At 42.0% G+C, this 26,998-nt stretch overlaps 1 protein-coding gene across 1 annotated transcript; it reads left to right on the top strand.

Annotated features, from left to right (window-relative positions):
• Positions 1-4,190: 4,190 nt before the first annotated feature.
• Positions 4,191-25,599, top strand: ntf3 (neurotrophin 3). The gene is made up of 2 exons (XM_028955596.1): positions 4,191-4,372; positions 21,909-25,599. The coding sequence occupies exons 1-2, from the start codon at positions 4,355-4,357 to the stop codon at positions 22,689-22,691; spliced, it is 801 nt and encodes a 266-aa protein (XP_028811429.1). The 5' UTR covers positions 4,191-4,354; the 3' UTR covers positions 22,692-25,599.
• Positions 25,600-26,998: the final 1,399 nt, after the last annotated feature.

The following is a 26,998-nucleotide window of genomic DNA, read 5'->3' on the forward strand; positions in this document are numbered from 1 at the left end:
TCCTGACCGTGTTCACCTGTGATACTGTATATGACCTACAAAATGTATTGCACAAACTCCCACAGAAATCTTGTGGACTGATCCCAAGACGTGTGGAAGCTGTTATAGTTGCAAAAGGCTCCATAATAAACTCCATATTAAAGTATATTTAGTTCAATTTGAGCTGTTGGGTGGGGCAGCACTTAGCCTGCATCGGTGTGGGTTTCTTCCGGATTCTCCGGTTTATGTAAAGTAAGTAAGCTTTTAACGTTCCTTAATGTACCTGTTGGTGTCCCTTAACATATTTGTTGGTATAAGCAGTGAATATGTTGTCACCTCTTCCATGAACAGCAACAGAAATTCTATACAGAACATCTTTATTACGACCTACTGCATATTTTTGTATGTAAAAGGCTGTAACCCTCAAAGCTGACAGAGGGTTTCAAACATGTACAAGAAATTATTTGTTACAGGCTGACTTTTTTAAAATCCTAATTTTATCCTATGCTCACCATTAAGCTTCAGATTTGCTTTCTCCAACGTCAAATCCAGTCTTTCTGAGTTGGCAGTAGAGTAACCTCTGCATGCACCATGCCAATTAAAAGGTGAGCTGACGTTCCCACCGTGGTGTGTGGTGTTCCATGTGCCGCAGGCTGCTACTCAGATCTCTGGAGATTCCTGTGTGTGAGAGCCAACCACAAGCTTGTCCTTGCCTCAGTGTGTACAGATGTCCAAACCACAGGATCAAATATTACAGCTGTGTGTGTTTGTCTAGATGTCAGGATTATCACTACTATTTCCTCCAGTGGACAAATCAATTGGATGCCTGTGAGGAACAAGCATACACCCAGCGATAGAATAAGCAGAACAAGGGACATATGTTTCTCAAATCACATATTCAGCTTGACCTTCACTCCCATCCTGTGGCTTTCTCACTGGCCCGTGTCCAGCTCTCCTCTGGCAAGACTCTACATTGCCCTGTGAGAGGCAAACTGCACTCCAGAGACCCTCAACAGATTTTACCACCAACAGTGCTGAAATTCCACCAAACACTTTAACAATCAGCCAGAAGAATCTGCTCAATAAACGTGAGGTAATAATATTCTCAATATATTTAGTACTGACCTGCATGAACTCTTGAATGGTACTAAGATTTTCTTCATGTACTAAAAGTGTCATTGAAGAACTTTAAAGGAATATTGGGGAAATGTTTTCTACTGTGTAGCTGTCATTGCTGCGTGTCATAAACGTGACTGATGATGGTTGTTTGCCCAACTGCTGAGAAGAACCAATCGCCTGGCTTCAGATCTTGAACTGATGACATCTTAACAGCGGAAACATTTGGCACTTTAGATTTCTGACTAATTAAAACTGCTGTAGTCTGATTGCACACTTGAAAGTCTTAAACACAGCTACACTCATCGTAATGGCGAGTAACAAATACTGAGTTAACACCCGTACAAAAGTCCACAGCACGTGAACAATATTCAGGCCCCAAATCCGAGCCGGAAAACAGCATGCGCAGAGCATGCTGGGTGGTGACGAATGACGCGTGCAACAGGAAGTGCATTTGTCCCCTTATGTTGTCATAAGGGGAAAGGTTACCTCCCGTTTCTCATGCTGTGTCCGCCCAGAGAATTTCCCGCCCCTCCCCTAAAGCAGTAACTCCACCGGCCGCCATGAAAATTCGCAGACATGAATTCCTGTTTGTGCCAAACGTTGTGGTTGGTGAACGGGGTCGATGACGTCATTTCCGCGAATGGCCGCTCACTTCCACTGGCCACTCTCCTCCTCGTCCCGCCTCTCTCCTCCTCATTTGCATTTAAAGCTACAGACACCGAAACGGCGCGTCCTGCGAAATCTTATTGCCGGACTGGATCAAAGCGGCCGTAATTCTGCACCACGGCACGATTTCACAAAGAGCCTTCAGACATAATATTAAGGGACCAACAAGACCGCTATATAAAAGCAAAAAAATACATAAGAGGGGACGTGTAATGATTGACCAGGTTCAGCGCGCTTTATTCGGCACGTGATGACAGAAGACGAGTCGGTAGACACAGCAGGTACAGAGCAGGTGCCTCGGCACGCATGAAGGCAAGCATCGTGGGGTGCCTGGTCTGTTGTAACCCCGAACAGACTTTCAGGGTGCTTTTTCTTTGCTATGTGACAGAAGAAGGGCGCAGAAAGGGCAAGTAAAGTAAGCTACGGCTCGTAAAATGGGCTACAGATGTGGCATGCGGACGGGCTGCGGTGTGTGATCGTGAGAGCGGCGGGGACAAAAGGTCTGGACGTGGTTTCTCTGCTCAGTCTCAACAGATTTAAGCCAGAAAGTTTAAGATTTTGCACACTGGATATCAGAATACTTATAACAAGCTTTATTATGAGTACATCCAGTACAGGTCAAAAGTTTGGACACACCTTCTCATTCAATGTGTTTTCTTTAATTTCATGTGAAGGCATCAAAACTATGAATGAACACATGTGGAGTTATGTACTTAACAAAAAAGGTGAAATAAGTGAAAACATGTTTTATATTCTAGTTTCTTTGCTCTGATTACTGCTTTGAACACTCTTGGCATTCTCTCGATGAGCTTCAAGAGGTCGTCGCCTGAAATGGTTCTCCAACAGTCTTGAAGGAGTTCCCAGAGGTGTTTAGCACTTGTTGGGGTCCAGCTCACCCCAAACCATCTGGATTGGGTTCAGGTCCGGTGACTGTGGAGACCAGGTCTCCACTTTTTGTTAAGTACATAACTCCACATGTGTTCATTCATAGTTTTTGATGGCTTCAGTGAGAATCTACCAACGTAAATGGTCATGAAGATAAAGAAAACACATCGAATGAGAAGGTGTGTCCAAACGGTGTGGCCTGAACTGCTGGCAGTAATTAATGGGCCCTGTTTTTCTCTGTAATCCCGAAGTGGCACCTAGCAAACAAGCCCCATGAGCTACATGGTTGAGAATCTGAACCCCATTTTTGGACATTGTTGTAAACTTTTAGTTTTTCCCACATCAGTGAATAATGGATGATCGTAGCCACGCTGAAAACGATGACCCTAAATGTCTGCTGTGAGTCACGTTGAATGCCTGGGAGTCGGGAACGCTCAATGTTACAGCATTCATTTTTCAACACCTTCGTAGTTAAACGTAGTTATTACGGGCCGCCGCACTTCTTTTCTGGACACGGCAGAGGATGGCAGACATTCGTGCCCGCTCCGGGATTTTAATGTTGGGTTGTTCATGTTGTTTCTCCTGGTGTTCATGATGGACACGCTATTTTGTGCAAGGAAAACCCATTTGTATCACAGTCACGTGGCTTCTGAACTCCAACATTTATATTTTTCAGTCATCAAATGACGTTTAGGCCACAACAACGCAGGATGAAACTTACGTGGCTGTTAAACTTACAAGTGACTCTTATTTCTTTCTTTCTTCCTTTCTGTTTTTATTTATGTGACCTGTAGGCCACCAAGTTAACGCAGGGTCGCGTTTGAAATGTGCGTGCGCGTGCACCATTTTCCACGCTGACAGGCGGGCGAGCGGGGAAGCCATCTGTGCCAGCTGCATGCGTGTTAAAACTCTGGCGAAGTGAAGATTACGTATACAGGGAAACGAAGAGAGAGAGACAGAGAGAGAGAGAGACAGACAGACAGAGGGAGAGAGAGAAGTACAGAGAGAGAAAGACAGAGGGAGAGAGAGAGAGACAGAGAGAGAGGGAAAGAGTAACAGAAAGAAAGAGAGAGGGAGAGAGAGCAACAGAGAGGGAGAGAGAGAAAGATAGAGATAGAGAGAAGGAGAGAGAGAAAGGGAGACGGACAGAGAAAGAGAGAGGGGAGAGCAACAGAGAGAGGTAGAGAGTGACAGAGATCAAGAGAGAGAGAGAAAGACAGACAGACAGAGGGAGAAAGAGAGAGAGACAGAGAGAGAGACTGACAGAGAGAGAAAGACAGAGGGAGAGAGAGAGAGAGACAGACAGACAGAGGGAGAGAGAGAGAGACACAGACAGACAGAGGGAGAGAGAGAGAGACACAGACAGAGGGCGGGAGAGAGAGAGAGACTGAGAGCTAGAGGGAAAAAGTGACAGAAAGAAAGAGAGAGAGAGACAGACAGAGGGAGAGAGAGAGAGAGCTAGAGGGAAAGAGTGACAGAAAGAAATAGCGAGAGAGAGAGAGAGAGAGAGAGACAGAGAGATAGAGGGAGTGACAGAAAGAGAGAGAGAGAGCGCAGAGTGAGGGGGGAGCGACCGTCCACCGTGCGCCACTCCTCGCGCTACTGAGCACGGCGCAGCACGAACCCACCGTGCGCTTCATAGCTGGGAAGTTTATTAACTCGTCACCTTAATGTCGGCTCTGCTGAATATTTCCACACCGATGCTATGGTTACCTTTATTGCGGTAAGTTTAAGTATGTAAGTATATGCGAGTGCGCGCGTATACATAAATCTATAAATATCTGTATCTCGGGGTTTCTGCTTCTGACTCGTACCGTGTGGTTTGGACTTGAGAGCTTCTGCAGAATGATAAATTCTCCACCGAGAACCGGGAATCCCGCGTGATGCAATAAAGTTTACTTTTGTTTTTTTGTTTTTTACCGCTTTGGAAAAGTTTCCGCAAAGTGAGGGCGCGGGTTCGACTACGCGCGGCTCCACATATTCTCTTCGCAATAGTTATCTACGCTATTTATTTTTTGCACTGTTGTAGTTTTTTTTTTTTTTTTTTTTTTACTCATTCCTTTTGTAAAAAAAAACAAAAAAAAAACCAAGAATGTCTCGGAACTGGTGCGAGGTTGAACATTTAGCTGGAATGTGAAATGCTACGCGTCCCGGGCTCCGCTGCCTCGGGGTAACTGAAAACCAGTACGGGCAAATTCACCTCACTTACTTTACCCTGAATGCTCCCCTTTACGGCCACCAACAATAGACCTCTGGGCTGGACTCTCTCTCTCTCTCTCTCTCTCTCTCTCTTACTTTATTGGCGGGGGAGGGGGGGGGGGTTGTGCGTGGACGTTTCCTGCGTGGGCAGCTTATATTAAAAACTTTTTATTTATTTGCACGTCTACACTGTTCGACGGACTATTTTAGTTTGCGGCTGCAACTTCTAAGCGTTCCAGATCGACAGACAATGCCTGCAACGGATAATCCACGCAAATCTGGATCGTAAACAGGATTGGCAACCGGAATTTTCGCCCCACGACCTCTGAATGCACGTTTTGCATTTTTTTTTTTTTTTTAAAACGAAAAGTGAACTTGTTTGTAAGATTCGGTTTGGTGAATGGCAACTCTTGCGCAGACCTGCTTGGCAAAGGCGTGCTGTGAAGTAATGGATTCGATGCAGGGAATCGGGAATTAGATCGAGGGAAACTGGGAGCCAGTGGCCTGGGCCTGCAAATCCGCTGCATCCGATATGATGAAGTGGAAGCCATGCATTTAAAACAACTGAATTTGGGGTGGTGGCCGGCCGAGATGGGGGTGGGTTTAGGACCAATAAATTCCAGCAGTCCACGGGTGGAGTTGGGTTTGAGCGTTGAGCCATACTTGTCAAAAACTAAAGGGCCTGGGGGGTAAAAAACACCCAGATTTACAATTTTTGCACACAACAAGACTTTTTTTTGGGTATTTCGAAATTTACAATTAAGCTGTGTGTGTGTGTGTGTGTGTGTGTGTATATATATATATGTGCTACATATGTATATATTTTTGATGTTTTCGATCATTATTTTTCTATTGTATGCTATGCTGTGTGTTTTGTACTAAATGGTGTCGTGCAAAGAGTGTTTAAATCATATACATAGCATGCATTGACCCTTGTACTGCAGACATCTGGGTCTTTGGTTTCTGAGCGATACCCGCATTTGTTCTGCCTTGGTTTACCTTTCAACCCTTAAAATCCTGTAAGTCATTTTAAATGAAACACAGTTTCCTCTGAGTTTTGGAAAAATAACAGACAGACACAGCAGAAATGTGACTGTTTTGCTCTATACGGTTGGGCTCAAATGAATGCTGGAAAGATGCAGCATGGATGTGTTATTGCAATATTGCCTGGATATTGTGCCTTTGCTCCTCATCAGAGACGAGCCCATTGTGCACAGAGGACCAGAGAGGCTTTGAGATTTATAATAATGACCGTAGTTGGTTTTGGAAGACAGGCCTGTCCCAGATTTGGCCAAATGTCATGACCAACGCATGGAGAACTCATCCACATTTGTGCTCCATAAGTGTTGACATACAGATTGCTTCTGAAACATTCATATGAATGTCGATCGTGAGCAAAGTGAAGAACTTTTCAGTTCAAATTGTAAAACCTTGAAACTGTAAAACTTTTTTCTCACTGATATGATTCTTCATGAAGCTAGCTTCAAAGCAGTTTAAAGCAGCGCAACACCAGGGTGGATAATGTGGCCACTGAACAGGCAAGTGCAGCTTATGATTAATTCATGTTACAACGGAAGCTTTTATCCGCATCGTGAAAGACTAAGCAGGACCACGTTTCCCCAACCAAACCCGAACCTTCGCCATTTACGAGAGAAAGAAGAAACTGATCCTGGGTCAGCTCAAAAAGGGTAAATCTCCCACAATCGTCGTTATTTTTATTATTTTTCCACCAAGCATAAGCGATCCACTTTCTTCCCGGTCTGAGCATGCCGGAGCTCACCTCCCGTGCGAATCTAAAGGTCATGTTTTCACATCATCTCCTGTTCTCTCCTGGAGCATTGAACAGGAGGAGATTAGGAAGGTTCCGGAGGGTTGAAAGTTGCTGTTTTGTCTGTCATTCAAAGCCAAATTTGTAGTGCTCAGACTGGACTCCTCCCCTAAGCTCCCACAATCAACTCAGTCTCCCATTCTTGTAGTTTTGTATCGTCCGCCTGACAGACACACACACACACACACACACACACACACACATACGTACATGGGTATTTTTTGGAATGCTCATCTGAAACCAAAGAAAGGACAATTATGTGATAAAAGAGACAAGTGCACTCTTAGTCCCAAATGTTCCAACTAGTACTTCAGCTATAAAGAGCAGTATTATACTATAATAATGTCCACTGTAACATGCAGTGTAGGTCAGTGACGTCACGTTCGGCCATAAAGCTGTCATCATGCAGTTGACTAAAGCCGGCTTGGATTCGTTTAGCTCTGTGGGAGTTAATCTAACACTGAAGATTTTACTGATACTGCAGCGCTTTCTGCTGTGGTTTCAGCTCTCATGGGAACCACACTGGGGTTTTTATGAGCACAAAGCTCCATGTGACACCAAGGGTCTACCGGGGTTACCTGGGGAGACATGTGGTGGGTGAGGATGGACCTTGCGCTGGCCCTGTCCTGCAGATTCAGTGACAGCTGGTGTCCTGTGAAAATTCCTTAAACTGCATCGCAATGAGATCCATATCTGTCCATATCACTGAAACAAGGCAAACACTATACGTTATGTAACGCAGAAGACTTGGCTGATGTGGCGTTGGGGTGGGGTTTGATCTTGGTTCATTGTCCAGACATCCACTTAAGAGTGCTTGAATGTAAAGTGGTGAAATGATAAAATGGAAGGTTTTCATAACAATTCAGCTACTTGGTGCAAAATTCAATGAAGTGAGTGATTCTGTAGAAAACAAAGAAATGGTGGGTGACTGGTGGTATAATATGAGCCCTAATTAAGATTAAGAATAGAAGCCACAATAAGCACTGTTTTCAAGCTGGTGATCAGCACAGCACTATGTGCTAAACATGGGGCTTGTTTGCAAGTGTAAGGTCAAATGCAAAAAAAAAAACACTTGCTAGTAAACGACCAATGGTTTTATGGACCAATTATAAAACACTGTCACTTCCTCATTTTTATGATTTAAACCTGCGGCCTGTTGATATATCACATGCACAAGCTATGCAGCCACTTGGGGACAAAAAACCTGTATTTTATACTTAAAACACAATCAGTTCCTGCTGCTGGCTGCTACCGCTGTTGGATGCGTGAGCATATTGTTTTTTGAGTCGTTTAAGCCATGAATCAAAAAAGGATTTATTCCTCTGGAGCAGAAAAAAAGAAAACCAGAGTAGACTGGTGGAAATTACATACTGCGAGACCACATGCATTGGTACCAAACGGTCACAGCACAGGGTTCGCTACTTGCCGTCGTGTATAGAATAAGCGGAGAATATGTGACAATTGATTGGTTTCATACAGAAACCTTAAACCGCAACCTAAACAGCAGTAGTAAAGACTATCTTTGTGGGATTCCCCCCAGAGACGGTTCTGCAACACCCCGATAATGCTGGTAGAATGACGCGATGCATGGTTCTTGTATTAAAGTGTGCTTGTACAGTTGAAACTCCCCAAGGCACTGTAAGTCGATCCAATGCACAGTTTGCATTCTTATGCAAAGAACACAAATATCAACCATAATCAAGCCACCACAACATGACTTGTTCTCAATATGGGAGGAGAAAGTTCATAAAGATGCTAAATGACTAAATATGACAAATGCGTAGATATGGCACATAACTAAGCAAATCAATTTTTGACTGTATCATGATACAATATTCAGAAATAAATGTTCATGTATTTATAATCAACAGGGACTACTAAATGATATTTGTAGACGAAATGTATTGTTCAAAAATGTAAAAAGCAGTATTTTTACGCCTGGGCTCAGTTTCTTTGGGGAGTTTAATGTTCACAGAGTCATGTGCATTAACTAGACGAGGTCAACCCTTCATCCATGTCAGGGAGACCCTGTTAGGCAGCTGTCGTCACTCTGGTTCAGGACACTAACATCACCCACCTTAGTGTCAATCAATCCGAGGCTTTAAAAGCGCCCGTGTTTGCTCAACCATGGGAGCACAACTTATCCACTAAATGGTTATTGGTCTTATTATTCACGGCAGCAGAGGATATGACCGTCAGCAGGGAGACATTTTTTGTCATTTTTCATAATTTGCCTGAAGAAGTGTATTGACTCAATTCCTAATCAGAGCGTTCACGGTTCAATTTGTGCAATAATGATATATTGGACAGTTTACGTGACAGCTCTCTTGTTGCCAGGTTGGTCATTTTAATGTTGTTCTTTGTGTAATAAGGATATTTATTAAGGGAACATGGAACAGACTTTATATGGTCTCTAAATGCAAAAAAAAAAAATTTTGTCTCACATACTGAAAAATACTCCTATGCCAGTGAATTTTAATAGCTATAGATTACATCTTATATGTAAACAATGGCTTCAACTATTCATGATGGATTTGGTTGATACATTTTGTTATAGAAATTGTGATTTAAAACAGTACAATAGGTGGAGGCAAAAAGTTGTCATTCATTCACAGGTTACCGAAGGTCCCACGGTCCCAGCCTTCAGTGTGAAGCAGGGCTGGAAATTCATTTGTGACAATGAGGAGAGGTCCTTCTGTATGCGTAGCCCTGTTGCCATCATGTCCAATTAAGGTCAACTTGACTGGTGGACTTGACAGTGCTGTACATACTATGTACCCGTTCTTAGTTCGGCTGTTTACGATATGTACCATACGTGTTCCAGCAATCGCCCATTTTAAGCATTATAAGTCGGTTTTAATGAATGACACCTTTTTCAAAGTTTCAGCATTTGATGTTTGTACATTGGCATGTAGAGCACTTCTAATGTTACCTCATGTTGTAATGGTCAGTTCTGTTTCAAAACTATTAATTTGAATATTTTCCTCAAATCACAAATGAGATGATCCAGTCTTTGTTTCAACTTGACCATGACTGGAGCCTCCAACAAACAAATGATGTGTTAACTGCTTCCTGACCCCTTTCTTATGTATGTACTAAAACTGTGTGATAATTTACCTGCCCACAGACACAAATGTCATAAAATGTTTGGTCTTTCACACTTATGTTGCCACTTTAAGTGTGAATATCTCCTATTTTTATTTTTTTCATTTGTGAGGTCACTTTCAAAGGTAAAATGGATTGCAGTTGGTCCGCAGGCCACAGTTTGGGTTTGCCTGCACAAAAGGCTTATTAGAGAAATAGGTTAAATGTAAAGACCCCAATTGTGAAGAAAAGCCCCAGTAATTGTCTTATGAGATCAGCACATGTTGGGCTCTGCAGGGGTCTCTCCCTGTTGCTCTTTCAAACTGGCGACAATTCACTGAATACAGGATTTTTTTTCTTCTTTTAAATGCAGATTAGCTGACTAGATTTTTTACGATTAAAAAACTATTCATTTTATCTCTTAGTTTTATAGTAATTGTTTTCAGATATGACAGAAAAAAATATTTGAGAAAACAGAAAGCATCGATAATTAAGGATTGTGTCCAGCATGAAAATGTGAAACATGATGATTTTTTTAATCACTCTACACTGATCAATATGTTCTGTTTCTGAAGAATCTGTCTTTGAAGAACAGACAATTGAAAAGATCATATTCGTTTCCAATATAGCAACAATATTTGTAATAACAGCAACTAAGTGACTTTATTTATCCTTGTAACATCAGACATTTACACACATTTGGGTGAAATAATTCATAGTTAAGGTGTTTGTCTTCATGTTTATTCTGTCCTTCTTGCCTAATAAGTTAAGTGGTGAGGGGAGTTGGAGATTCCGTTACAATGATGGTCATATTAAGTTTAATGAATTTGGCAACCAGAAAGTACAATAAAGAAAAAACACCCAGTAAACGTAGAAATATGTGCACAGCAACATTTGATCGAGAGATCAGGCTGCATGTCACCGCGGTTTTGCGTGTCCCCGTTTCCTGTGGGGAGAATATACATGCGCGCTGCTTCTTGATGACTTTTCAAACACAACGTGTGTGAAGTCTGTGTGCTGTGGTCAATCTTCGGCTCTGCGAATGTAAACTCGGCGGCGAGTAAAGAGCATTCTTTTCTCCCTCGGCCCTCCTCGGGTCCAGATGAGGAGACGGCGCATGGTGGCCGCCAGGAAAACCAGAGGACATGTGGTGAAAGGCTGGCCTGCAGCTTATGTCTTTATGGAAACATCTGGAGTCACTTGGACAGAATTAGGGTTTAGGTGCCCTTCTGTGAAAATCCCGGTTGGGATTTCTTCCGCTGGCATGGTGCCTTCTAAGCCATTCTAAGCATTGTGAGGTTAGGTGTCAGATTAGGTGTCTGTGCAGAAACAGAAAGGGTTCATTTAAGTTTCATCCTGTCCGTTCGAATGTGGTTTGCACATTTGAAAAGAAAAGCAGCTATAACAGAATTTGGTCTTAGTAGCCTAGTGGGTAACACACTCGCCTATGAACCAGAAGACCCGGGTTCGAATCCCACCTACTACCATTGTGTCCCTGAGCAAGACACTTAACCCTAAATTGCTCCAGGGGGGACTGTCCCTGTAACTACTGATTGTAAGTCGCTCTGGATAAGGGCGTCTGATAAATGCTGTAAATGTAAATTATGTAAATGTCTTTTTTAAGTATCTCTAGTGAGGTGGTGATGTGCAAATGTGGAGATGGCCAGGAACCCAGTGTTTCTCGGAGATGGCTTTCTTTCCCCAGAAAAATGACATCACTTTGGTAATCCACCGGCCTGCGTGTAGAATGCATTTGTATATCCCCATTTCAGCTGCATCTGAAGGAATTTACAAATAGGCAGCGTGCACGCTCACGTCCCAGCTGGACACGAGTACGTTGTGTCTCATGAAATAGAAATGGTGCCAGTACGAGCTTTCTGAATAGTACGTTTTTTTTTTGGCTGTTGGAAAGATCTGAGGTGGCTTTAGGTCTGAAGCATGTTGTAGCCTGTTGTGAAATGTGTCTGGCAAATAAACTGTACTTTCCGTCTTAATTAAAATTCTATACTATGTAAAACGTGTCTCAGAGTAGCTTTAGTCTGGACTGCGTTGTGGGTGAAATCAACCAACTCATATCTCTAAATCATTAAATAGTTACTATTGTATTCTTTTTGTTTAGTTTTATTTGCTCGGTTTACATATCTTGTCAGTCTTGCATTTTTCTTAAAATGGCTGCAGTTGTTTTAATTACATTCATTAATCAACTTGCACATTAACCATTTCAAGATGCATCTTCAGAAACGTCGCGCAGCCTCACCACTTTAGGCGGGGGTGGGAGTCCTTTTCTAATAGGTTCCTCCGTCCCTCCATCCTAGTGGTCCTATAGCACTGCATCATCTGTGCACAATAGCCTAAAACATGGTTGAAAGAACATTTGGAAGGAACGTTCCTCAGAACGTCCATGAACGGTCAGCATTTGGCAACAGTGGGTGAAATAAAGGTCAGCTGCTCTTAGATCATATATGCCATATGAATTCAGTTGATTTGGTTGATGTTCAAAAATAGCCGTTGTAAAGAAATGTTCATTCAGTTTCCACTCTGTGTCCCTCGCCAACCAGGCTGCAACAGCAGCATTTATGCGCCGTGGCCAGCGTCGAAGTGGCCGCCCCGCACCAGCACGCAGCAAATTGAGGCGAAGCCTCTGATGGTAATCCCACCGCAATCCCTTGGGAGTTAAGAGCTCAGGCCGCCCGTAAGCCTCCTTCCCCAGTCTTAGGAGATGTGCGTAGGTGAAGGAGAATACTGCACATTTCAGCCGGGGACGTGCAGGGCCGTGACAGATTAACACCTGCGAGTGCAGGACTCCTCCTTCAGCTTCTTGGGGAATTGGGGAGCGTGCACATTCATGGATAATGCCATTCCGATGCGTGGGGAGGCCAAACAAGGCAACAAATTAAGTAACTCATTTTGTAACGTCTTACTTAAATATAGAGAAAAAAAAAACATTTAAAAAGCTTTTTTTATTCTTTCTGAACTCCATGTGAACTTGATTGATATTTTCAATTGAAAGAAAACACTCAAGAGAGAACAAGGAGCAACCCCAGGCAAAGAGCAGTGTGATCAGAGGGCTTAAACCAGTTAAAGGAGATCAGAAGGCAGATTTTAACGCCTAATGCCCTGGTGTCCTGGATGCAGAATTTGCCATTTACCGCAATATTATGTCACTGTGAATCCCCATCGTCATTTTGTAGCGGAGACCATAAAGGAGATCCACACTTTTCAAAAAACTCTATCACAAGATGTTGGTTATATAAAAAAGGTCAACTTATCTCTTCGGTAAGTCAGGATATTATGGTGTTCCATCAGAGGAGACACACCAGCAGCTCCTGAGGTAGATTTATTTCTTGGTGGCCTCGGGCCTCGGATCACTCCAACAATGTCCCCTTGTGCTCGCGGAGTGTCCACCACAAAGCTCTTTATTAAGAGTCTGCCTGTGTGTCTCTCATCCCGCCAGTGCGGGCCTGAGCAGGCCGTGCGCGATCTGTAAACAGGTCCCAGGGTGTTTTAAGAACAATATCCCTCTGATCCGCGGATCAGTCCACTCCCGAAGCCATCGAGTACCTTCCCTGTCCTCCCTCCTGGCCCCGGCGCATGTGACGGCGTGGCTGACCGCCTGCGCACTGTACATGTTGCTTGTTGCATAATTTTTTTTAGGCGGCTGGGATGTCCTTCGGCTGCGTCCCGGGAAAGGTCGAACATCGGCGGGTGCTCTTCTGTGACGAATGAAACGCTTTGCCCCTAGGGTGGAATTCCAAGTTTGCTAAGAACTTGTCGCCTCTGCGACTGACGCCATGAAAAGGCGCATTCAGGCAGGAAAGACGGACCTGTCCCCGACAGAGTTGAACGAGGGTAGGAAGAGAGAGTTCACTTGTCTGCACTGGGTATTGCTGCCAGAAGATGCATATAAATAGTGCCTCTTCATCCATGCTCAATTTGAATCGATTAGGGTAATAACAATTTTTTTTTAATTAAAATCAACTACATTATTAAATGTCATGTCAGGTGACCCGGATAACCACAAGAACCTCTGAAACGGCCCATTCGATCTACACCAGGGCATAAAGGAGTCAGTTCCAGGGTTAAGGGTCTCATTAGTTTGCCTCATTAGTTAATCTGCATTAGTGTCTCTCTCCAATGCTATTTTAGTCATGGAATACTAAGGTGTGTTTTAAACTCCATTTTTGTACTTTTTGTACTGTAAGCTAAAAATGACTTGTTTGCTTTACGTACTGGTAGGAGGGCTGTTTTAAAATGCACTGAGTGCTAAAGTTCTCATTTTGACCAATATTTTTCATGATTTGTTTCCTTATACTGTCAGTTTGGGAGCATCTGGTCTGACTAGAAATTAGTGTAACATTTCATTAACAAAGCAAAGCAAAATAACATGCAATGACACACTTTTTTAATGGCAGTGGAATCTTAACGTTGTAAAAGAGTTTACATATAAAGCATGTAGTTACCTTCACAATGTTCAGTACTGTTTTCCCGTTTCGTGTGTACTAAAACAGCCATAACCAAACCAACACTACAGAACAGGCATCAGCTTCGGAGGAGAACTCGTTCTACATCCCTCCCTGCCTATGGTACCACTTTCGGTCATTCTGCTCCTACCAAGCTTTACCTTCCTGGGCTGTGCTCACCCGTATGTGGTGTAGGTGTTTTTCGTATTGAAAATGTCAGAAAGTCCGAAAATATGAAACTTTTCAAGCACCAGCCGATCAGTCAGGTTAAACTTGCTACGTTATCGTGAGCGAGAAACAAGAAAATGCTTGATGACGGACACGTACATGTGAGCACAATGGAAATGGTGCAATCAATCAGAATTTTATCACAATTGTGTAGTGCAGGGTGCCCAGTCCTACGGGGTGCCTTGTTGACACAGTGCTGTTTTAAGGCACCGGAATGACCTGCAGTGCATTACTCAACATCATTTAAGCAGCACGCGCAGCAGTGAGGGGATGCACATTGAATGTTGCACCATGACACAGCAGGTTCATTCTGCTTTGAAAAGGGATTCTGCTGCCTGTGGCCACGCTGTGGATCAATTTTTTGTTGTTGCTTATGCATTTATTGACAATATTCATTAAGCATAAACCATTTTATTGGAATTTTCATCTTTTTTCATCTACATTAACCACATACCACGTGGGGCAGTGGTGGCATAGCGGTTAACATTTTGGGCACATTTCGTTGTGTACACATGTGCTGTGCTGCAGTGTATCACAATGACAATCACTTCACTGATTATTATTCACTACATTCTTAGGTGAAACACCATTATAACAGAAATCCACCATAAAGGGGTCTGTTTCTATTGAAGTTTATTTATTTATTTAAATTAGTAAATCTAATATTAATACAATACTTGTGAATCCATATGTGCCCTGCAGTGGGTTCCCAGTTGCTCAGTTGCAGGTGGGCTGACTTTAAGAATGTAATTTTTTAGATTCTTCATTCTAAAATAAATATGTGCCTGCTGCATTGTTTGTATGCTTCGTGTCTGGAATGACAGGGTACATGTACGTGTCTGTCACCTAGAGATGGAAACCATACATTTTGTTGTTGAAATGAATACCAATTCAGATTGCTCCAAGGGTACTACCTACAGTACAATTAATTTGCATTTTTAATGCATATTAAGTTACCACAAATATGACAGTGTCACGACTACGGACTTACAGGGGAAGGAAGCGCAGAGGTCTGACATGCTGGGAATGGGGTTTCATTTTATAATAAACAATAAACACGAAGAAACAATGGCGCGGTGGCCGACAACAATTTCACTAAATGAAAGAACATAAACGAACCCACAGGCGTGTGGTGATTGCCAGAACTCAAAAACATAAAGACATTCACTCAGGGAAGTTAAGTTCAGAATGAGTTCACGAAAATGCCGGAGATCCCGAAGGGGCGGAAATATCCGGCATTTATGCGCCGTCAGGATTGGCCACAGGTGTTGAGCACAGCTGCAGTCAACCTGACAGACAGCTTCTGTCATCTTAACTAATGATAGGTGAACCAAGGCAAAACAAATTGCAATGTCCATGACATTTGAACATAGGTTATGCTATTTAAATCAAGCAAGGGAATGGGTGTTAAATCATCCAGAGTGAGAAAGTAGTGTGAGTGAGAGCTGTCAATCAATATAGGCTCCTCCCATTGTAAACAAAAGTTAATTTTCATCCTTTCTAAGATAGTGAACTACGGACTTGAAGAATCTTTACATCAGTAACGTCCTTCAAGGCACAAATAGGGCGGCATCACATTAAAGACTAGTCGTGAGTATAGTGGCAAGTGTTGTACGCCATTGGAATACACAATATCTGTATAGACACACGAGTACTTTTCTCATGTAATGTGATAGGAGAGATCCCTATCTAGCAGAGCTTCTTTTCAGCTGACTTGAGGTGCGGAAATAACAGAGAGTAAAAAAAAGAACAAGTACAAAAAAGGCTACATTTGTGCATGCTGCCTTCTAAATGGGAGAGCACTTTTCGTGAAAATGCACGAATTGTGTGGAAAGACCTACAGTTCAGGCCACACCGTTTGGACACCTTCTCATTCAATGTGTTTTCTTTGTTTTCATGACCATTTACATTGGTAGATTCTCACTGAAGACCTCAAAACTATGAATGAACACATGTGGAGTTATGTACTTAACAAAAAGTGGAGACCTGGTCTCCACAGTCACCGGACCTGAACCCAATCGAGATGGTTTTGGGTGAGCTGGACCACAGAGTGAAGGCAAAGGGGCCAACAAGTGCTAAACACCTCTGGGAACTCCTTCAAGACTGTTGACGACCTCTTGAAGCTCATCGAGAGAATGCCAAGAGTGAGCAAAGCAGTAATCAGAGCAAAGAAACTAGAATATAAAACATGTTTTCAGTTATTTCACCTTTTTTTGTTAAGTACATAACTCCACACGTGTTCATTCATACACTTACAACCTTTGAGTTGTGTAAAATAGTTAGCCTACTTGCTCATTTTAAAATGCCTATTGACATTGTGAAATATGGTGATAAAAGAGCCTAAGGGTGGAGCGTGAATCCACACAGGAAAAGGCAACTTGTCCCTCGGCAAGCCTAGCGGGTAACACACTCGCCCATGAACCAGAAGACACGGGCTTGAACCCCATCTACTATCATTAACCCTGAGTGTGTCCAGGGGGACTGTCCCTGTAACTACTGACTGTAAGGTGCTGTGGATAAGAGGGTCTGATAAAATGCCATAAATGTAGGTAATTAAGAAAGTCTCCTCTTTGTCCATTACCTGTCTGTTCTGTTGGATCCTGGAGTCCAGAACAAGGATGAAAGCTCTGAAGGACAGCCTGGGACTTTCTGTTTCCATGTCTGCGGATTGTGTAAGCTGGCCCATGGCTGCAGAACAGCTGGAAGTGGATTTGTGCATCTTGAGGAAATGCTAGATTTGAGCGTCCTACTAGCAGAGCTATAAATTTGTTCTTGGCGGCAAATACTAAGAGCCTAGCTGTTACACCATCGTGGAGCAGCACTGATGAAAAAATGATTAAAGTGTACTATACACAAATGTAGATATTTCACTTCACCTCTGTTAGTGATGTACCTAAACATTAGGCCACCTACTAAAAAAACAGTCTCTGTGTTTCTGGGACCTCCGTTTTTTTTATATTTGGTGTACATTTGGGCATTTGTATTGAAAGCGAGTGAGTGAGTTAAGCACCAGGTTTTTGGTTTTTGGTTTCTGAAGAACTTGCATCCACACGGGATGGTATCCTATTAAATCTTGTTCTCAGCCTTGTATTTTCATTGTAATATATAGAGGTGTGCTATTGGGTAGGATTTTTTGTTGGTTTATGATGTTCTGCAGCCACTGCAGCACAACCACAAACGTGTTATCCGCCATTGATGCGTGTACGACTTGTCAGGGCCGCGCTGCCGATGCAGAATGAAGGTTCTTGCAGCATGCGCTTTGCTTTGCTCTGAAACTCATTTTTTTCTGTGCCTTGCACAGTGGTTTCGCTACTCGGTGGTCTTGTACACACGGTCAGAGCTGAAATTTGTTGAAATTTGACCGCTGTGCGTGTTCAAGGTTCTTTTCTGCACTGAGCCCAGATGCAAGTGCACCACGTTGAACGCAATTCGCAGTTTTTTTTTTTTAGAGGAAGGGGCGCCGATCTTTTGGTTGGTGCTGTTTTTATGATGTGGGAATCCCCCGATGAGTAACAGGACACTAATAGGTCAGCGTTTTCACCAAAAAAAAACTGCTTTGCCGTCCACATGGAGAGAAATTCACTCTGGAACCGTTTCAGAAAATAACCGTTCTGGGACCCCGAAAACACCATCTCTGTGTGAGAGAGAAAAGCAAATAAAAAAACGTACAGAAAAATCACAAATATCTGAATTTCATCCCTATGGCTCATTATTCATCAGAATTGAATAAGAATCGCATCTGTTAGCCTTTTTTCTTATTATTATCCTCAAAGAAGGAATCCAAAGATAGCGAATTTAATGACAGTTGGGAAGAAATCTTGTCATAGACACACAGTCACACGTGTCTATGGATCAACAAGTAACCATTCTCCAAATTGCACAGAAAAGTTTAAGATGTAATGTCTTTCAAATGAACACATTCACATTTTTATGTGAAGCTTAGTTTCTGAGTAATAATAGAATCTTTGTATTCAGACCAACTTTTTACCAACTTAATTACATTACATTCATCAGTTTAGGAATTTACACTTGATAAAAAATCCAGTTCCCCCACACAAAGAAATGTTTCACTTACAATGTTTTAAATGTAGCACCATTTATGCTGTTTCCTGCTTTTTTGCTTTTTCGTTTGAAAGGGTAGGGCTAATCCAAGAGTTGAATCTCTTGAAGAGATGAAGATGTTAGAGATGAAGTGAGGCCAAAATATAATTTTACCAACATGTAGCAGAGATGTTTTGTTGATGCATGGTCCTTCTGGAAATTGTACAGATTGTACGTTATGTCTGAAAAACACGTGAACAATGGGACATATTTCTTCAGTGAATGCCTCAACAAAAGAAAAAATATAGTAAGATCATGTGCAGATGGATGTTGCAGCCTTGTAATCAGCACCAGAGATGCACAATTATAAAAACCCAGTCTGGGCCACTTATGTCGCTTCTGATGGTTGTGTGCACAGAATGTAGGTTTACATTCTTCGTTAGCAACTTCAATGTTTTCCAAATTAATGTCAAATAACATTCCCCCGCTGTTTTTATGAAGCGTTCATTTGGAGTCAGGATTTTATTCTGTCTCCCATACAAAACACACATGCATAACCAATAAAATTAAAGCTCACAATGTGGTTCTGCTGCAGCTGCCTGGATCTTTATGTGCATTAGAGGCACACCCTTATGAGCAGTTGTTCTCATTTGAAATACTTTAATTTTGACCTTGGAATTTTACCAATATATCTCCATTACCCTGTGTACCAAGCTTAATGGGGGTTTGCCTGGCTGGCTTTCCACGTATATTTTCCAAGGGCTGATTATGCCTTAATTGTCGGACCATTCAATAAATTTCACATCCTGGTGGTTCACGTAGACATGGCTCAGATGCACAAGAAAGCCTTTCGTTGCCAGTTTCTGATGACCGGCAGGCCTTTGGAAGATTGAACAGGGCTTTGGGTGCCTGGATGGAGGTACTGCTCCAGACCATTTTCTGTCCCGCTGCGTGTAAGGTGACTTTGACTTGGAACATCACTCCTCTTTCCGAAGCCTTTAACAAGGTGGTCATCATGTCAGCAGCCACGCTGCCAAAAAAGCTAAATTAGCCCTCCTTATTGACTGCTAATGGGGTCGGACTGTGTAATTAACAGAGTGTCCTCTATAGACGTGAGGGTCAGCCATTCAGACACTATAAACTACACTACAGCACTCTAACCAAGGACTTTCTGCGCACAGAAATGCACTGTGGCCCAAAATAGTTTTTTTTTTTTATCACCATATACTATGTATTGCTGTCCAGCTATTTATTAGAATTACAGTTTTATTGAAAAGTAATTGAGCACTTTATTGTTGCACAAATAAGACATTGTCATTAAATAAAATGTGAATCTACAATTTCAATATTTTATTTAATTGCGATTACCAATGCATCACAATTTCCATTAAAACAAAAACAACAAGCTCACATTTATTTAAATATTTAATTTCATAGCATTTTGAAATGTTACTTATATACTTTAATGTAAAGAGAAATATATATTCACATTATATTAATTTACATCTGGAACTGTCACTGCGAGACCAAATGGTGCATAACAGGGACATCGGGTGATTTCGTTTAATGATACTAGATCCTCTATTAATGCTGACCAGTGCGGATGAGCTAAACTGTTCTGTGGAATGGATCTGTGCAGCAATCTGGCATTAAAATATCACCTTGTCTGTGAAAAATGACTATTATAGCATGGTCTGTGAGAGGGTTGTGTAAAATGTGCTGTGTAATGCTGCATGGATGCTGTAAATATTACTGAGTGTTAAGTCTTTGTGATGCTGACTCAGGACATTGATTTCATCGATGGCACATAATGGAATGTGGAATATGTAATATTTTGTACATAATAATATAGGGGAAATTATTTATCTAGACTTAACTAAATAATTTATCTAGGTGAATAACATTGAATCTCCAGTTACAGTGGCATTTGTGGCAGTGGGTGGGATTAGGTAGCAATTGAATATTTTGTCTTTTGAAGCAGTGTTGGAGGCTGTAAGTTTGACAAGTGAGAGGGAAAATGGTTCATGAATGGTTGGAGGAACACAATGATGAGTTTGAGATGTTGTATTGACCTCCAAATTCTCAGTATTTCTATCTGATGTAGCATTTGTGGGATGTGCTGAGGAAACAAGGCCAGTCTATGGAGGCACCACCTCCCAGTTACAGAACTGATGACAGTTTGGTAGCACATACGTTCAGAGGCATAGTGGAATCCATGCATTGATGGTTCATGGATGATGTTTATGCAGCAAAAAGCAGACCCACATTATTCTTATTCAAAAATTCCTCAGCCTTTCATTTTCTGCTGCAAAGGTTCTTGTATGTCAACATTATAAGGGGACCAGTGGGGGGTAAAGAAAGAAGATCTTGCTTTAATAGGTCCCAACTGGAGAAAAAAAGTTGGAGGGTATGGCCCTCACCCGCCACAGGAAGCTTTCTCACTCTTCTCCCGCCGTCTTCCTGCTTGCTTCCCGCTTGCTGTGATCATAAATCACACACGCCTCATGTTTGGAGGACTTGTAGGCATGCAGTAGTGAAAGGAGATATGCAAACATATGGCCATGCCTTTGGGTCCATGTTTATTTTCATTCGCCAGCCCTGTGTCCACGTTCAGCCCGGGTAATGGCCCCGCCTCCTCCCTTTACCATCAGCACCGGCCCAGTTCCCCTACATTAACTCACACACACTGCAGTGTGCCATTTCTGATCCATCAGGGCTGTAAAACTGCTTCGGGTCACCTTTTTCTTTGGCTCCCCGCTCGTGCACTCCTCCACGTCTTTTCTGCTGGCTCTCCCTCGCCCAGACACATGAAACACGTGAGAAGGCGCATAGTGGGACAGATAGCAAGGTCATCGCAGGGCAGTGCATGTGGATGCTTCCCTTTTGGCTGAAGAAACATGACACGGATAAACACAGACGGCCAGTAGCTCTGAAACTCCGGGTGACGCGTGTTGCGTTACGCCATTCAGCCTCCCTCTCACAGTTCATGTGTTTGGACACCGCCTCTTTTTGATTTCCGGTGGATTCTCTTACACTGGAACATCATACAAGGATCGATTACATCCGGATGTGGGGAGAGTCTTTTAGCAACTAGCTTACTAATGTATCTGTTTTGGTGATCGGAATTCTGACAATATCATTTCACCACAAACTGGCAGTGCCGGGCAGTAAAACGTTACTGTAATAAGATTTTCATTTTAATTTTATTATGAGTGCACATGCAACACATCAGAGAAGTACTACCTAAATAACTCAACAATGATGCCATGATTGAGGCATAATTTGAAAATATTTTTATTATTTTGGGAGTCTTAGTCAAAATTATGGTAATGCAGTTTGATTGTTACATCCTTCTCTTTATTGTTTCAACAAAGTGGCAATGCTTTAGCAGTTATATCCTTCTCTGTCTTCCCCCTTAGATCTTACAGGTGAATCTAGTGATGTCCATCCTGCTCTATGTGATGTTCCTCGTGTACCTGTACGGTATCCAGGCGACATCGATGGACAGGCAGAGGCCTACGCAGGACCCCATCAACACACTCATCATCAAACTCCTCCAGGCAGATATCAGCCAACAGAGTCGACAGAGACAGGAAGAGGTTCGACCACCCGATCCGGACGCGACCAAGGACCAGGACCCCAGGGACTACCTTGAGATGAAGAGTTCTAGGTACGAGTTAGTGACGGACATCTCCTCGGAGCTGCTGAGACAGCACAAGCGATACAACTCCCCACGTGTACTGCTGAGCGAGCGGCCACCCCTGCAGCCGCCACCCTTATACCTCATTGATGACTTTGTGGGCAGCTCTCATGTGGCCAATAAGACGCGCAAGAAGCGTTATGCCAAGCACAGGATCTACCGCTCGGAGTACTCTGTGTGTGACAGCAGAAGCGATTGGGTGACAGACAAGACAGAAGCAGTAGACATCAATGACAATAACGTAAAGGTACTGGGGGTCATCAAAATGCATGGGTCCAAAAGCATAAGGCAGTACTTTTACGAGACAAAGTGTCAGAGCATCAATCCCAATAAGAGCGGATGTAGGGGCATTGATGACAAGCACTGGAACTCACAGTGCAAGACGTCACAAGGTTGGGTGCGGGCACTCACCCAACACAACACACTGGTTGGGTGGCGCTGGATACGAATTGACACCTCGTGTGGGTGTGCGCTCTCACGCAAACTCCGCTGGACCAAATAAACACGCATGTATGAAAACAATTCCCTCTTAATTTCTTAAATGACACTGTTTCTGGGTCAGATGTAAAGGTCGTCAGGACTTGTGTGGGGTTCGGGGCGGGTATGGGCTGTACATAAATATGTATATAAGATTATTATTATTTAAGTTATATGAAAATGCATGTAGTTTATACATGTCTAAATACTGTGCAAAATATATTTGTGTTATTTATTTGAAGTAACAACAAGAAAAAGGTTTTTAAAAAAAAGTGTGAACTTACACAAAACATGCAATGTCACTAAGCTAAACTAGAGCATTGCATGATCAGACTATGTGCCTTGCTCAACCAACCAACCAACAGTCAGAAGACACGTCAGAAAACCTGGACAATGGGCTCAACTGCAAAGGAAGACCTGCCTTTCACATCCACAATTACAGCAGTATTCTTCATTCACACCATGACAATATTACTGTGCTGCCAGAAATGGCCATCACCTCTTAAACACACATTGTTTTTAAAAGCAATTGATTTATATATTAACCTAACAATATATATATACATTGATATATATAGTATATTCTAATATAAAGCACATGGAATGTGGAAAAAATTTGATTTTGTTTGTTTTGCTTTTTTCAAATGCATAATTGGAACCTTATTTTATGACGGGGAGATACAAATTGAAGAATTTATTATACAGGGGTTAAGTTATGCAAGTGTTATACATCAGCATGCTTTGTAAACACTGTTTACTGTGAACTTGAACACTATGGTAAACTTTTGGCATTGATTTGGGCATGAGTGAGTTATTGAATCACTTCTAGGTATAGTAGGACGTGATAAAGGGGCAAGTTAATTTTGTGCTCAAACCATTTCAGTGCTTGGTGGCTCATGGACGGCAGCAGTGTGTGAATTTTGTGAGCAGTAGTAGACATAGCCAAAGTTTGTGTCAGCAACATTGTTGGTCTTAGTCATTAGCTCAGTCAGCATAATGCTTCTAGTCCTAAGCCACCACCCACTCATAAATGCACAAACCCAGTTTAAGGTGGCTGAATCCAAACCCTAGAGAACCACAGCACTGAGACCCTAACCAAATTTGGAACATCCTCAGAATACTCTATTCTATTTTTATATTGTATAAAAAAAAGAACTTTATGTTTTAATGGAAGCAAAACTACTTAAGTTGCTTGATAACTGCAGACAACAAAAGAACAGCCTCAAATATTCATGCTTAATGATACCATAGTCTTACAGCAGAGGAAAGCTGTCTTAAGAAGATGTACATACGTGCAGAGCTATGATTTAAACATGTAATCTCCCCTTTTCTCTCTTGTCAGGCTCATTTTAGGAGGTTAAGCATTTCAACACAAGCTCCTGAGATGAAAAATAAAAGGGCCATCCTTTCAGTACGTTCAGTAACGGCTGCAGAATATACTCATTGGATGAAACTAAATGAGATGCAAGTTTGGATATGATATATGTTTGTGTGTAGCACCGTCTTCAAATGACTTTTGTAATAATTGTACTTTTTAATTACAGCAGGAACAATTTGCTTTGAAAGTCACAGTAATGGCCATGGGTTCAAATGGGATTTTAAAAGGTTTATCTGATATTTGGAGAGACATTATTTGCATCTAATTGCTATGCAATGAAATTTACCCAGAGTAAAACAGAGCAGCAAGACATTTCCAGAGGTGGTATTTGTTTAGGCAGCCTTATCCTTGAAACACAAGGTCCAGGGTCAAAGGTCATAATAATGGACATGCTAACAGCACCACTCACTGTAAAGGGTAATATGATCATCACAGTGGCATCCATGGCCCTCCCGTCCGCCCACCCACCATCCAAGCTTTTGCATGGAGGCCTCTGTTCATACTATCACAATGCAGCAATAATTGAAGGCAGGAAAAGGAGGGAAAGGAGGATATGGATTTTCAGTGTGTTGAACAAAGACAACCGAAAAGCGTACATTACTGTACTGTCTGCCAATACGTAGAAATGATGTTGTTTTTTTTTTTAAAGCTAAGGAATGTATTAAATGAAGAAAGGGCCTTCTATATGACTGACCTGACTGCATTTTTGTTCCTTTCGCCTTTTGGGTGTGGAGAGACTGAGACATACACTGCATTGTTCAATATTTAAGAAATCAGATGACAGCTGGGACTCAATACAGACCTTCAGACCACCCGTGAAAGTGGAGGCACCTCTACAAACGAAGGGTCTTCATTTGATATGCTGATGGGACATCTCTCCCCCTGTTTCTCTGGGACCTTGACAAGGAATGTAACCTACACAGAACAGAGGAATCCGGGCCCATCTTGCTCTTCCTTCAGGGTTGTTCATAACCTTAACTGCATTTCCTATCCCATATGGATGGAAAAATGAAAGAACTAATCAAATAAAGAAGAAATGCTGGAGTCTGAAAACAAAGGAACTCAAATGTGTAAATGTGTGGATCCTGGTTGTATTTCTTGTTGCACGGATGCCCTGCTTTTATGGAAATTATGCACAATTTTGATACCCTTAAAATAGTGGATAAAAAATCAATGCAAGTACTGAACACAAGGACACTTACATTCATTGTGCTCACATGCATTCAGCTATTGAAACAGAATGTGCCAAAAAAAAGCCACCCTAATAGGCTTCCAGATAATCAGCAGAATGTTCCTCCGAATTCTCCAGTTCCATGTGACAAAATCAGATCTCTATTTTAGTTAAGCTGTAGGTTGGATGTTTATTGTACAGAAAAAGTAGTGACGTAGTGACAGCTGATGTACCCTGGTCACCTGCTTGTCTTTGTATTTGGTTTTGTGTGACTTTGTGGTCGGTTTGTTTCTGTACTCCTGTGTGTTGAAACTTTTAAGGAGCGCTGTTAACCAGCCTACGGCTTCACAAAAGACACCTTCCTGTCCCCTGCCTTTAGCGTCTGTATGTGTGAATCATGTCTGAATAAAAATCTGAATGTTTTTTTAGGGACTAAGACCTCCTCAAAAGGACTTTTTTCATACAGAGGGTACTATTTTCAAACTGGGGTCTGTTTGTTAGTGTAAAGTCACAGGCGTCCTCGGGACCTACACACGCACTTCAACAAGTTCTCGTGCTCACACGCCACACGTAGCAGTTCTCATGCTTAGAAATGATTAAAGTTTACCACACGGTGTGTTTTACAAACCAAGCAAAGCTTTCGGTTTCAAGCACATGTCCCATGAATGCACAGCTCTCTCGCGATCGCACTCTGCCCTGAGTATGACAATAAAGTCAAGTAAAATTTTGTCATACTCAGCACTCAGTGTGTCCTCTGCAATACCCTTAGTGATCAGTGGGCAGCCATGAAAGGTGCCAGGGGAGCAGTGTGTGGGGACGGTACGTTGCTCAAGGGACACCCAGGCCCTTACACGATCGATCAACTCCGACGCTTAGCACTTCAAAAATAGTCGCCAAAAATGAGACAAACTGATCAACTTTTAACACAATAGCTGCATAGAGCACTTGTTTTTATTTTCTGAGTAGAACAGGGATGTAAATGACAATTGCACTTAATTTAAAAATATAAAAGGAGAAACTGTAATATTTATTATTTTAACAGTAGTATTGGGCACATATTGACCGTCTTGTAATAAGTATTATGAGGGAGGTGTTAATGAAATGTCAGTGCTACGTGGTGAAGTGTTATAAAAACAGAGTGAGCAGGGTTGCCAGATGTACACAACTGGGCTTTATGCAAGCCCAGTTACAACTCACATAAAGTAGATGCTTAGAAATTAAAATAGATTTTGTACAATAGCATAGATTTAAGAACGCCACATTTACTGTTTGTATATTTGGTGCACCTAACGTGATCGTAGGTAAACTGTCTATATTAAATTAAAAGCTGGACGATCTATAAATATGCTTTGTGTCAAGCCACACTGGGAGAAAATAGCCACAGGGAATAGTTCATTAGGCTGTAATCTTCTTGCTAAGTGCTTTATTGAGTTAAGACCCCTGATTAAGGCTGAAAAACTATTAACACACTAAAAGGTGTGTGAATATCTGAAGTTGTCTGAGGTGAAGGCTACGGTTAGAGTTGATTTAGATTTTTTTTAATATGCTCTAAATGCCTGACATTGTATTTCAGCTATTAATTATATATAATAACTTTAACTTTATTTAATAAATACTCACTTTAGATATTCAGCTGGTTTTCATTTACAGATCATTCCAAACATTGTAACAATAATATTATTAATTATAAAATATAAAGGCAACTAAATGCAGAATGGTAAATTTGACCAGAAAAATGGGGGGTGGGGGTGGGGTGCCACAACATCCTCTCAATTGTAATTGC

This window comes from Denticeps clupeoides, chromosome 15, assembly GCF_900700375.1.
Source record: "Denticeps clupeoides chromosome 15, fDenClu1.1, whole genome shotgun sequence".
NCBI classification, from domain to species: Eukaryota; Metazoa; Chordata; class Actinopteri; order Clupeiformes; family Denticipitidae; genus Denticeps; species Denticeps clupeoides.